The sequence below is a fragment of the Lipophrys pholis genome (genome assembly GCF_963383615.2).
Source record: "Lipophrys pholis genome assembly, chromosome: 1".
NCBI lineage: Eukaryota > Metazoa > Chordata > Actinopteri > Blenniiformes > Blenniidae > Lipophrys > Lipophrys pholis.
In genome coordinates, this window is record NC_137635.1 from 224,381 (window position 1) to 238,869 (window position 14,489).

The 14,489-nt window shown below is 50.4% G+C and overlaps 1 protein-coding gene across 1 annotated transcript; it reads right to left on the reverse strand.

The window, feature by feature from the left end:
• Positions 1 to 4,446: 4,446 nt before the first annotated feature.
• Positions 4,447 to 6,817, reverse strand: gpr142 (G protein-coupled receptor 142; the record flags this gene model as incomplete). Its single annotated transcript, XM_080460037.1, is given in 3 exon segments — positions 4,447 to 4,482; positions 4,484 to 5,400; positions 6,670 to 6,817. Coding segments are annotated over 3 exon segments (1,101 nt in total).
• Between the last annotated feature and the right edge of the window lie 7,672 nt (positions 6,818 to 14,489).

Consider the following 14,489-nt stretch of genomic DNA (forward strand, 5'->3'; position numbering starts at 1 on the left):
GAGCTGCTCTGAGGAAACTGATCTCCACCTGCATCCTGCGCTTTAGTGCCCTCTAGTGGCCAGTAGGAATATGATCACAGCATACCAGAAAGAGAAGGTGGTTGAAATTCTATATTTTTTTATTAATCACAAGACGTCTCTTCTTTTGGTCATTTATTCCGCCTGGTTCCCTCTAGTGGACATACGAATAATGGCAAGACCCATGTAGATGAGCACTAAGAAGTAGACATGAGGAGAAAACACAAATTTGATCATCTGTCCAAAAATAAACATGTTTTGTTTCACAAGACAAAGAACAAAATATTTCATTTCTCACAGCAGTGTTGATTTTTTTTATCAGTAGGATCAATATGGGGCAGCCAGGACCAGCTCCATCTTTTTATACCAGTGCTTTATATAAAGGTAGGGTACGTGGAATTGTCCCTCCTGTCTCCTTCTCTATCTCCTTGTCCTTCAGCCCGGAAATGCTTTGTGATGCGGCCATGATGAGGACTGTGAGTTCTCACTAAGCTAAGGAAAGGAGGCTCATTGCTTCCTTTAGAACCTCCTTTAGCCTAGGAACCACTGATGCTTCCTTTAGAACCTCCTTTAGCCTAGGAACCACTGATGCTTCCTTTAGAACCTCCTTTAGCCTAGGAACCAGTGATGCTTCCTTTAGAACCTCCTTTAGCCTAGGAACCACTGATGCTTCCTTTAGAACCTCCTTTAGCATAGGAACCACTGATGCTTCCTCTAGAACCTCCTTTAGCCTAGGAACCACTGATGCTTCCTTTAGAACCCCCTTTAGCCTAGGAACCACTGATGCTTCCTCTAGAACCTCCTTTAGCCTAGGAACCACTGATGCTTCCTCTAGAACCTCCTTTAGCCTAGGAACCACTGATGCTTCCTTTAGAACCTCCTTTAGCCTAGGAACCACTGATGCTTCCTTTAGAACCTCCTTTAGCCTAGGAACCACTGATGCTTCCTCTAGAACCTCCTTTAGCCTAGGAACCACTGATGCTTCCTTTAGAACCTCCTTTAGCCTAGGAACCACTGATGCTTCCGTTAGAACCTCCTTTAGCCTAGGAACCACTGATGCTTCCTTTAGAACCTCCTTTAGCCTAGGAACCACTGATGCTTCCTTTAGAACCTCCTTTAGCCTAGGAACCACTGATGCTTCCTTTAGAACCTCCTTTAGCCTAGGAACCACTGATGCTTCCGTTAGAACCTCCTTTAGCATAGGAACCACTGATGCTTCCTCTAGAACCTCCTTTAGCCTAGGAACCACTGATGCTTCCTTTAGAACCCCCTTTAGCCTAGGAACCACTGATGCTTCCTCTAGAACCTCCTTTAGCCTAGGAACCACTGATGCTTCCTCTAGAACCTCCTTTAGCCTAGGAAGCACTGATGCTTCCTTTAGAACCTCCTTTAGCCTAGGAACCACTGATGCTTCCTTTAGAACCTCCTTTAGCCTAGGAACCACTGATGCTTCCTCTAGAACCTCCTTTAGCCTAGGAACCACTGATGCTTCCTTTAGAACCAAAGCAATAATCTGCCTAGAACAACTTGAGCCTCCTAACACCTTTACTAACTCCTTTAGGAAGCCTCCTAACTCCTTCCACTAACTCCTTTAGGAAGCCTCCTAACTCCTTTCCTTCACTCCTTTAGGAAGCCTCCTAACTCCTTTACTAACTCCTTTAGGAAGCCTCCTAACTCCTTCCACTAACTCCTTTAGGAAGCCTCCTAACTCCTTTCCTTCACTCCTTTAGGAAGCCTCCTAACTCCTTTCCTAACTCCTTTAGGAAGCCTCCTAACTCCTTTCCTTCACTCCTTTAGGAAGCCTCCTAACACCTTTCCTTCACTCCTTTCGGAAGCCTCCTAACACCTTTCCTAACTCCTTTCGGAAGCCTCCTAACACCTTTCCTAACTCCTTTAGGAAGCCTCCTAACTCCTTTCCTAACTCCTTTAGGAAGCCTCCTAACTCCTTTCCTAACTCCTTTAGGAAGCCTCCTAACTCCTTTCACTAACTCCTTTAGGAAGCCTCCTAACACCTTTCACTAACTCCTTTAGGAAGCCTCCTAACTCCTTTCCTAACTCCTTTAGGAAGCCTCCTAACACCTTTCACTAACTCCTTTAGGAAGCCTCCTAACTCCTTTCCCTACTCCTTTAGGAAGCCTCCTAACACCTTTCCTTCACTCCTTTAGGAAGCCTCCTAACACCTTTCCTAACTCCTTTAGGAAGCCTCCTAACACCTTTCCTTCACTAACTCCTTTAGGAAGCCTCCTAACTCCTTTCCTAACTCCTTTAGGAAGCCTCCTAACACCTTTCACTAACTCCTTTAGGAAGCCTCCTAACTCCTTTCCTAACTCCTTTAGGAAGCCTCCTAACACCTTTCCTAACTCCTTTAGGAAGCCTCCTAACTCCTTTCCTTCACTCCTTTAGGAAGCCTCCTAACTCCTTTCCTAACTCCTTTAGGAAGCATCCTAACACCTTTCCTTCACTCCTTTAGGAAGCCTCCTAACTCCTTTCCTAACTCCTTTAGGAAGCCTCCTAACACCTTTCACTAACTCCTTTAGGAAGCCTCCTAACTCCTTTAGGAAGCCTCCTAACACCTTTCACTAACTCCTTTAGGAAGCCTCCTAACACCTTTCACTAACTCCTTTAGGAAGCCTCCTAACACCTTTCCTTCACTCCTTTAGGAAGCCTCCTAACACCTTTCCTTCACTAACTCCTTTAGGAAGCCTCCTAACTCCTTTCCTAACTCCTTTAGGAAGCCTCCTAACACCTTTCCTAACTCCTTTCGGAAGCCTCCTAACACCTTTCCTAACTCCTTTCGGAAGCCTCCTAACACCTTTCCTAACTCCTTTAGGAAGCCTCCTAACTCCTTTCCTAACTCCTTTAGGAAGCCTCCTAACACCTTTCCTAACTCCTTTCGGAAGCCTCCTAACACCTTTCCTTCACTCCTTTAGGAAGCCTCCTAACACCTTTCCTTAACTCCTTTAGGAAGCCTCCTAACTCCTTTCCTAACTCCTTTAGGAAGCCTCCTAACTCCTTTCACTAACTCCTTTAGGAAGCCTCCTAACACCTTTCACTAACTCCTTTAGGAAGCCTCCTAACTCCTTTCCTAACTCCTTTAGGAAGTCTCCTAACACCTTTCCCTACTCCTTTAGGAAGCCTCCTAACACCTTTCCTTCACTCCTTTAGGAAGCCTCCTAACACCTTTCCTAACTCCTTTAGGAAGCCTCCTAACACCTTTCCTTCACTAACTCCTTTAGGAAGCCTCCTAACTCCTTTCCTAACTCCTTTAGGAAGCCTCCTAACACCTTTCACTAACTCCTTTAGGAAGCCTCCTAACTCCTTCCCTAACTCCTTTAGGAAGCCTCCTAACACCTTTCACTAACTCCTTTAGGAAGCCTCCTAACTCCTTTCCTAACTCCTTTAGGAAGCCTCCTAACACCTTTCCTAACTCCTTTAGGAAGCCTCCTAACACCTTTCACTAACTCCTTTAGGAAGCCTCCTAACTCCTTTCCTAACTCCTTTAGGAAGCCTCCTAACACCTTTCACTAACTCCTTTAGGAAGCCTCCTAACTCCTTTCCTAACTCCTTTAGGAAGCCTCCTAACACCTTTCCTAACTCCTTTAGGAAGCCTCCTAACACCTTTCACTAACTCCTTTCGGAAGCCTCCTAACTCCTTTCCTTAACCCCGTGATGTCATCCAGGGGATAGGTAAGGAGATAGGAGGGACTTTTCGGACGTACCCTTAGCGTACCTGGACATGTCCTGCTCCAAACAGGAAGTGAGACTCACAAGACCTTGACTCGCCAAAATAATAACATCAATATTGACCGTATGTAGCCTCATTTTTACAGGGAAATCAGTAGCGGGATGGGCTCTGGATAGGCTCTGGATGGGCTCTGGATAGGCTGTGGATGGGCTCTGGATGGGCTCTGGGGGGCTCTGGATGGGCTCTGGATGGGCTCTGGATGGGCTCTGGGGGGCTCTGGATGGGCTCTGGGGGGCTCTGGATGGGCTCTGGATGGGCTCTGGATGGGCTCTGGATGGGCTCTGGGGGGCTCTGGATAGGCTCTGGATAGGCTCTGGATGGGCTCTGGATAGGCTGTGGATGGGCTCTGGATGGGCTCTGGATGGGCTCTGGATGGGCTCTGGATGGGCTCTGGATGGGCTCTGGGGGGCTCTGGATGGGCTCTGGATGGGCTCTGGATGGGCTCTGGGGGGCTCTGGATGGGCTCTGGATGGGCTCTGGATGGGCTCTGGGGGGCTCTGGGGGGCTCGAGGGTTCTCTTGAGTGCTCTTGGGGAGTCTGGGGTTTTCAAGGGTGCTCTGGATGGACTCTAGGGGGGTCTAGGGTTCTCTCGAGTGCTCTTGGGGAGTCTGGGGGGCTCAGGTGTGGAGTGGGTGTGGAGTGGGGAGGGGGTAGTTTTTTTGATGAAGAGCAGTGGCGCAGAGTCACGAGGGCTTTCCAGCTGCAAGAGGCGACGGGGGGGGCGGAGTCCCGCTGCGAGCGCTTGTTCTTTCCGCTGTACAGAGACGAGAGGGAGGCGTTGGCGGTGGCCTGTCTGCGCAGGGCGTGGCCCGGGTCCGCCGGCCCCCCGCAGAGCAGCACCACGTCCCGCACGGCGCCGCGGAACGGCTCGCTGACGAAGCAGTAGAGGAAGAAGTTGACGGCCGTGTTGAGCATGGCCAGCATGTTGGCCAGGTCGTAGGCCAGGTGCACACGCCAGTCGCCGTGGACCGACGCCACGTACAGGTGGTAGAGGACCACCGCCGTCCGGGGGGCCCACAGGATGGAGAACACAGAGGTGATGGCGAGCAGCATGGCCGTGGTCTTCCCCAGGCGGCGCGGCGCCAGCTTTGGCTCGCCGCCCTCTTGGCGGCGCTGCCGTCTCTGCCTCGCCCTCAGCGTACGGATGATCAGCGAGTTCAACACCAAGAAGATGGCGCAGGGCAGGAAGTAGATGATGGTGACGTGGGTCCAGACGAGGGCGGAGTCTCTGGCCGTGGGCGGGTGGCTGTTCCTCCACATGTCCGACCACCAGAAGAACGGCGCGCCCGACAGCAGCGAGAGTGCCAGCACGGCGGCGATGATCCTACGGGCGCGCTCCGGGTAGCTGACCCGCCGGTGCAGGAGGGGGTGGCACAGCGCCACATAGCGGTCCACGGTGAGCGGCACGGCGGACCAGATGGACGCATGGTTGGCGGCAAACTCTGCGGCGCTGACGGAGCGCAGCAGGAGCACAGGGACGTGGCGGTGGAACACGGCCGTCTCCAGCAGGAAGCCCACCAAGATGATGAAGAGCTGTGACAGGATGTCGGAGCCTGTCACCGCCAGCAGGTGGTAGTACAGAGCCTTCCTGGTCCGACTCGCCAGGCGGCACAACGCCACTGCCGTCAGGATGTTCACTGAAACACAGAAGAAATCAGACACGACGGCGTCACACCGAAACCTGCCTTTACTGGATCCACTCCCACAGAAACACCCGGTGGAACAGAGTCTCACCTGGTGGAACAGAGACTCACCTGGTGGAACAGAGACTCACCAGGTGGAACAGAGTCTCACCAGGTGGAACAGAGTCTCACCTGGTGGAACAGAGACTCACCAGGTGGAACAGAGTCTCACCTGGTGGAACAGAGTCTCACCAGGTGGAACAGAGACTCACCAGGTGGAACAGAGTCTCACCTGGTGGAACAGAGACTCACCAGGTGGAACAGAGACTCACCTAATGGAACAGAGTCTCACCAGGTGGAACAGAGTCACAAAGTTGGAACAGAGTCTCACCTAATGGAACAGAGACTCACCAGGTGGAACAGAGTCTCACCTGGTGGAACAGAGACTCACCAGGTGGAACAGAGACTCACCTAATGGAACAGAGTCTCACTTGGTGGAACAGAGTCACAAAGTTGGAACAGAGACTCACCAGGTGGAACAGAGTCTCACCTAATGGAACAGAGTCTCACCTGGTGGAACAGAGACTCACCAGGTGGAACAGAGTCTCACCAGGTGGAACAGAGTCTCACCTGGTGGAACAGAGACTCACCAGGTGGAACAGAGTCACAAAGTTGGAACAGAGACTCACCAGGTGTAACAGAGTCACAAAGTTGGAACAGAGACTCACCAGGTGGAACAGAGACTCACCAGGTGGAACGGAGACTCACCTGGTGACAGCTGGTTGTATCAGCTGGTCTGAAGCTGGACCACCTCCAGGGTCCAGACCACACAAGCAGGATCATGTCTCATGGTCTTCATGGACCAGGGACCAGTGGGCTGGACCATCTAGCTTTTTATTAAATTCATTTTGGAGTAAAGTGTGTAACTGGTACTCTGTAAAGCCTGTACCTGTCAGGTCTCTGTGTCTGTCCGCCCCTGTTTGTCTCACCTCATGTTTACAATCGTCCAATCATGTTCGTCCCTGCTCAGCACTAATGTGCAGCGCCTGTGGTCTCCTGCCTTCCCTGGGTATTAAAACTCCTCCCCCTGTTGTCTGTGTATTTAAGCTCCTCCCCCTGTTGTCTGTGTATTTAAGCTCCTCCCCCTGTGTTCCCTGGATTATTCCATCAATAATCTCTGCTTTTATGGAACCTGGAGAGTCTGTGTTTGTGTCCATCGTCACACATCCTGACAGTACCTGGTACTCTTTAAAGACAGTACCTGGTACTCTGTGAAGCATGTACCTGGTACTCCGACGCAGAGTAGGATGCTGTAGTAGACGACAGGAACGAAGCCCAGGACACATGTGGACCTCTGCAGGTCCTGGGTCTGCAGGTCCTGGGTCTGCAGGTCCTGGTGGCTGGACGCGGTCACATTTGGCCAGTTGATCATGACCTGGATCTTCAACTGAATGGCAGAGGATGAATCAGGAAGAGCTCCTCAGGGGTAGCGTTGTCTTTATACAAGAAGAAGCCTATTTCTCTCAAATATTATTCATAAGTCTGTCTAAACCAGTGTCAGTGAGCACTTCTCCTTCGCTGAGGTAACCCCCCCCCCCCACACCTCACAGGTGTGGCAGATCAAGATGCTGATTAGACAGGAGGAATATTTCACAGGTGTGTCTTAGGGTGGCCACAATAAAAGGTCATTCTGAAATAGGTAGTTTTGCTTTATTGGGGGGTTCTGGGGGTCTGGGGGTCTGGGGGTCTGGGGGTCTGGGGTTCTGGGGGTCTGGGGTTCTGGGGGTCTGGGGGTCTGGGGGGTAGAAAGTCAGTCAGTATGTGGTGTGACCACCGTTTGCCCCCCACAGTGCAACACATCTTCACATAGAGTTGATGAGGTTGCTGATTGCAGCCTGTGGATTGTTGGTCCACTCCTCTTCAATGAGGTTCCAAGTTGCTGGATTTTGGCAGGAAGTGGAACTCGCTGTCGTCTCCACCGATCCAGAGCATCCAGAGCATCCAGACATGCTCAGTGGGGGACATGTCTGCTGAGGATGCTGGTCATGAGAGAACTGGATGTTTCCAGCTTCCAGGAATTGTGTCCAGATCACCATGAGGTGGTGCTTCATCCTGCTGCACCATCAGCTGATCGGCACCACAGGGGGCCTCAGGACCTCCTCACCGTACCTCTGCTTTCATAAGGCCCTCTATACAATCACCTGCTCATACCATAACCCCACCTCCTCCATAACCCCACCTCCTCCATAACCCCACCTCCTCCATAACCCCACCTCCACCATAACCCCACCTCCACCATAACCCCACCTCTTCCATAACCCCACCTCCTCCATAACCCCACCTCCTCCAGAACCCCACCTCCACCATAACCCCACCTCCACCATAACCCCACCTCCTCCAGAACCCCACCTCCACCATAACCCCACCTCCTCCATAACCCCACCTCCTCCATAACCCCACCTCTTCCATAACCCCACCTCCTCCATAACCCCACCTCTTCCATAACCCCACCTCCTCCAGAACCCCACCTCTTCCATAACCCCACCTCCTCCATAACCCCACCTCCACCATAACCCCACCTCCTCCATAACCCCACCTCCACCATAACCCCACCTCTTCCATAACCCCACCTCTTCCATAACCCCACCTCCTCCATAACCCCACCTCTTCCATAACCCCACCTCCTCCATAACCCCACCTCCTCCATAACCCCACCTCCACCATAACGCCACCTCCACCATAACCCCACCTCCTCCATAACCCCACCTCCACCATAACCCCACCTCCTCCATAACCCCACCTCCACCATAACCCCACCTCTTCCATAACCCCACCTCCTCCAGAACCCCACCTCTTCCATAACCCCACCTCCTCCATAACCCCACCTCCTCCATAACCCCACCTCTTCCATAACCCCACCTCCACCATAACCCCACCTCCACCATAACCCCACCTCCTCCATAACCCCACCTCCTCCATAACCCCACCTCCACCATAACCCCACCTCCACCATAACCCCCACCTCCTCCATAACCCCACCTCCACCATAACCCCACCTCCTCCAGAACCCCACCTCTTCCATAACCCCACCTCCACCATGTTATTATGTTATGAACAACCAACACTGGTGCTTTTGAGAGAAATACGTGTTTTTCATACATAGAACAAATCTTCGAAAATCTTAGAACAGATCTTTGAATTCAGAGTATATTTTTGTTCAGTATATATAGTATACACACATATATCTATCTATATATATATATCTCATACACACCCCTATTCATACATATCTAGACAATCACATGCTCCTTCTCCCACATACACACTCAGTCATACTACTGCACCTTCATATCTCCATACACACACACCTACATGTACACACAAACACATACAAACATATACAATATATTCTTAGATATCAGGAAGGTGTTTGACTGTCAACTATCAAATCCTCCTGCTCACATATTTCAATTTTGCTGTCGGCGCCATCTCCTGGTTGGAATCCGACCCGTCTCACAGAACAAAGTGTCTCTGTCCCCCGAGCCCTGCTGTCATACTGGAGTACCTCAGGGATCGGTCCTAGGTCCCTATTATTTTCAATATATATTAATGGCAACCCAAATATTTGTACCAGCAACGGCAAGCAACCAGGAACACCAAGCAACCAGCAACACCAAGCAACCAGCAACCCAAAGCAAACAGCGAAACCAGTGAACCAACAACAATAAGCAACCAGTGACACCAAGCAACCAGAGACATCAAGCAATCAGCAACGCCAAGAAAACCAGCAACACCAAGCAACAAGCAATGCCAGGCAACAAGCAACCAGAGATGCCAAGCAACCAGCAACCCAAAGCAAACAGCGAAACCAGGGAACAAACGACAACTAGCAACCAGTGGCAGGTCAAGCAATCAGCAACGCCAAGCAACCAGCGACATCAAGCAGCAAGCAACGTCAAACTAACAGTGATGCCAAGCAACCAGAGACGTCAAATAATCAGCAACGCCAAGAAAACCAGCAACACCAAGCGACCAACAACGCCAAGCAACCAGCAACCCAAAGCAACCAGTGACAACAAGGAACTAGTGACACCAACCAACCAGCAACATCAAGCAACCAGCGACACCAGGAAACCAGCGACACCAAGCAACAAGCGACATCAAGCAACCAGTGATGCCAAGCAACCAGAGACGTCTGGCAACCAGCAATGCCAAGAAAACCAGCAACCCAAAGCAACCAGCGACACCAAGCAACTAGAAACATCAAGCAACCAGCAACCCAAAGCAACAACCGACACCAAGGGACCAGTGACACAAAGCAAACAGAGACGTCAAGCAACCAGCAATGCCAAGAAAACCAGCAATACTGGTCACAGGTTAAACGTGAGGACAGACGGATGTGAGGACGGACAGACGTGAGGACGGATGTGAGGACAGACGTGAGGACGGACCAATGTGAGGACGGGTGTGAGGACAGACGTGAGGATGGACAAACGTGAGGATGTACATGGGGACGGATGGACAGACGGATGTGAGGATGGATGGGCATGAGGACGGACGTAAGGATGGAGACAAGGACGGATGGACGTGAGGACAGATGTGAGGAAAGACGTGAGGAAAGAAATGAGCACAGACGTGAGGACAGACAGATGTGAGGAAAGAAAATAGGACAGACATGAGGACAGAGAAGAGGACAGACATGAGGACAGAGAAGAGAGATAAAAGGTGTTTTAAGGAATAAACCTGCTCAGTGTGAATCTGCTGAGTTTGGATTCAGTCCATTAAACTGCAGCTTCACAACAACAGATGGGTCGTGGTGGACGACCCCCCCCACCCCCCACCCCCCACCCCCCCCTGCCCCTCCCATCCTGTTTGCCCCCTGCTTCACTTCACTCATGCATGCTGGTGTGATTGGACGGTGGATCTCGGTGGTCGATGGTCCACCAACGTGTTTAATCACAGTGGAAACCTGCTGGTCGTTACCAAGGAAACCAAGAGGAACATGATGATGAAGATCCACTGTCTGCTCAACAGGAACCAAGAGAAACAAGACCTTCTGATGGACCTGCTGGCCTCCATCACCTCCACCCTCCATGTGAGGAAACCCCACAGATGATCATTAGCGTGGAGGTCTGGAGCCCTCCTGGCCTCCATCACCTCCACCCTCCATGTGAGGAAACCCCACAGATGATCATTAGCGTGGAGGTCTGGAGCCCTCCTGGCCTCCATCACCTCCACCCTCCATGTGAGGAAACCCCACAGATGATCATTAGCGTGGAGGTCTGGAGCCCTCCTGGCCTCCATCACCTCCACCCTCCATGTGAGGAAACCCCACAGATGATCATTAGCGTGGAGGTCTGGAGCCCTCCTGGCCTCCACTACCTCCACGCTCAGCCTCTTGAGCAAGGCAGTGTCCTGGCAGAGGAACTTTTTCACTTCAGTAGTTTAGACAATAATGTCTGTGTTGACTTATTCTGAGGGGACACTACTGTACATTGTACCTACACTACTTTACACTGTACACACACTACTTTACATTGTACCTACACTACTTTACACTGTACACACACTACACTGTACACACACTACTTTACATTGTACCTACACTACTTTACACTGTACACACACTACACTGTACACACACTACTTTACATTGTACACACACTAATTTACATTGTACATACACTACTTTACACTGTACACACAATACACTGTACACACACTACTTTACATTGTACACACACTACTTTACACTGTACACACACTACACTGTACACACACTACTTTACACTGTCATGGTCAAGTTCAACATTAAAGGTCAGTATGCGTCTGCGTACTCCACGGCCGAATGACCTAATTTCTGTAGCCACGCCCCCCCATTTGTTTGAATTACCACATTTCTGTAGCCACGCCCCTCCAGGTGGTCAGATTACATAATTTCAGTAGCCCCGCCCCTCCAGGTGGTCAGATTACATCAGTTCAGTAGCCCCGCCCCTCCAGGTGGTCAGATTACATAATTTCAGTAGCCCCGCCCCTCCAGGTGGTCAGATTACATCAGTTCAGTAGCCCCGCCCCTCCAGGTGGTCAGATTACATAAATTCAGTAGCCCCGCCCCTCCAGGTGGTCACATTACATCAGTTCAGTAGCCCCGCCCCTCCAGGTGGTCAGATTACATAAATTCAGTAGCCCCGCCCCTCCAGGTGGTCACATTACATCAGTTCAGTAGCCCCGCCCCTCCGTGAGGCCCTTGTCAAGCAGAAGGTCACGCTCTGTGCAAGAAAAAAAGGCGGAGCTGAAGAGGAGGACGCAAGAGGAGGACGAAGAGGAGGACGCAAGAGGAGGACGGAAGAGGAGGACGCAAGAGGAGGACGGAAGAGGAGGACGAAGAGGAGGATGGAAGAGGAGGACGAAGAGGAGAACGAAGAGGAGGACTGAAGAGGAGGACGGAAGAGGAGGACGAAGAGGAGGACGAAGAGGAGGACGGAAGAGGAGGACGAAGAGGAGGACCGAAGAGGAGGACGAAGAGGAGGACGGAAGAGGAGGACGAAGAGGAGGACGGAAGAGGAGGACGAAGAGGAGAACGAAGAGGAGGACTGAAGAGGAGGACGGAAGAGGAGGACGAAGAGGAGGACGAAGAGGAGGATGAAGAGGAGGACGAAGAGGAGGACTGAAGAGGATGACTGAAGAGGAGGACGAAGAGGAGGACGAAGAGGAGGACTGAAGAGGATGACTGAAGAGGAGGACGAAGAGGAGGACGAAGAGGAGGACTGAAGAGGATGACTGAAGAGGAGGACGAAGAGGAGGACGAAGAGGAGGACGAAGAGGAGGACTGAAGAGGATGACTGAAGAGGAGGACGAAGAGGAGGACGAAGAGGAGGACTGAAGAGGATGACTGAAGAGGAGGACGAAGAGGAGGACGAAGAGGAGGACTGAAGAGGATGACTGAAGAGGAGGACGAAGAGGAGGACGAAGAGGAGGACGGAAGACTCGGCGTTAACAACACTAGAAAGCAGCAGTTCGTCCACATCCACCCTGGAAAGACACGATTTGACTTCAGCAGAAGGAAAGTTGAATTTGAGGAAACAGATCAGAACCGACTTGATGTTCCTCACTGAGGGTCTGAGGCAGTGACTTGGCTGCTGAGTAGAAGAAGTAGAAGAAGTAGAAGAAGTCTTCTTCTACCATAACTCAGTCCTGCCTGTGACGTGCGTTCGAGATGCACTGCCCCCTGCAGTTTGGGAGGGGTCCTGCATGGAGTATAAATGGCACACAGGTTCTCTATTCATGAGCACAGCTGGTTCACACCTCTGTAACCTCTGTAACCTCTGTAACCTCTGTAACCTCTGTAACCTCTGTAACCAATCTGACCTCTGTAACCAATCTGACCTCTGTGACCTCTGTAACCTCTGTAACCTCTGTAACCTCTGTAACCAATCTGACCTCTGTGACCTCTGTAACCTCTGTAACCTCTGTAACCTCTGTAACCTCTGTAACCAATCTGACCTCTGTAACCTCTGTAACCCTTGTAACCTCTGTAACCTCTGTAACCAATCTGACCTCTGTAACCTCTGTAACCTCTGTAACCAATCTGACCTCTGTAACCTCTGTAACCTCTGTAACCTCTGTAACCTCTGTAACCAATCTGACCTCTGTAACCTCTGTAACCTCTGTAACCTCTGTAACCTCTGTAACCTCTGTAACCAATCTGACCTCTGTAACCTCTGTAACCAATCTGACCTCTGTAACCTCTGTAACCTCTGTAACCTCTGTAACCAATCTGACCTCTGTAACCTCTGTAACCTCTGTAACCTCTGTAACCAATCTGACCTCTGTGACCTCTGTAACCTCTGTAACCTCTGTAACCTCTGTAACCAATCTGACCTCTGTAACCTCTGTAACCTCTGTAACCAATCTGACCTCTGTAACCTCTGTAACCTCTGTAACCTCTGTAACCTCTGTAACCTCTGTAACCTCTGTAACCAATCTGACCTCTGTAACCTCTGTAATATCTGTAACCTCTGTAACCTCTGTAACCAATCTGACCTCTGTGACCTCTGTAACCTCTGTAACCTCTGTAACCTCTGTAACCTCTGTAACCTCTGTGACCAATCTGACCTCTGTAACCTCTGTAACCTCTGTAACCCTTGTAACTTCTGTAACTTCTGCAACCTCTGTAACCAATCTGACCTCTGTAACCTCTGTAACCTCTGTAACCTCTGTAACCCTTGTAACGTCTGTAACCTCTGTAACTTCTGTAACCTCTGTAACTTCTGTAACCCTTGTAACTTCTGTAACCTCTGTAACCAATCTGACCTCTGTAACCTCTGTAACCTCTGTAACCTCTGTAACCTCTGTAACCTCTTTGACCCCTGTGACCTCTGTAACCTCTGTAACCTCTGTAACCTCTGTAACCTCTGTAACCTCTTTGACCCCTGTGACCTCTGTAACCTCTCTAGCCTCTGTAACCTCTGTAACCTCTTTGACCCCTGTGACCTCTAACCACATCTCTGAGCCTGGCGGTCAGTCAGTAATCAGAGAAAAGAAATGATGAGAGACGATCTTCGGATCAAGTTCTCAAATTACAGTTCAGGACCTGTGTGATCGGAACGTCTCGACACGAAGGAGGTGAAGAACTGCGTCTTGCCACAATAAGAGCATCGACTTCTCCACATGGAGGAAACATCATTTTCATCCACACGAACCTTCAAGAGGTCCTGGATAAATACACATTCTAGATTCTAGATTCTAGAGTCTAGATTCTAGAGTCTAGAAATGTGGATTCTATATTCTAAAGTCTAGATTCTAGAGTTTAGATTCTAGAGTCTAGATTCTACAGTCTAGAGGTTGGATTCTAGAAGTAGAGTCTAGAGGTTGGATTCTAGATTCTAGAAGTAGAGTCTAGAGGTTGGATTCTAGAGTCTATATTAAGTCTACAGTCTAGATTAGAGAATCCTTGAGTCTTGTACAATGAAGTGACTTGACTCCAGGATGAAAATCTTCAGTTTCATGTTTCGTAGAAAGAAACCTGCTGAACGTCTAGTGTTTCTTTAACTTTCTTTAAACGACTTTAACTTTGTTAATCCCTCTGGAACAGAGCGGCTGCC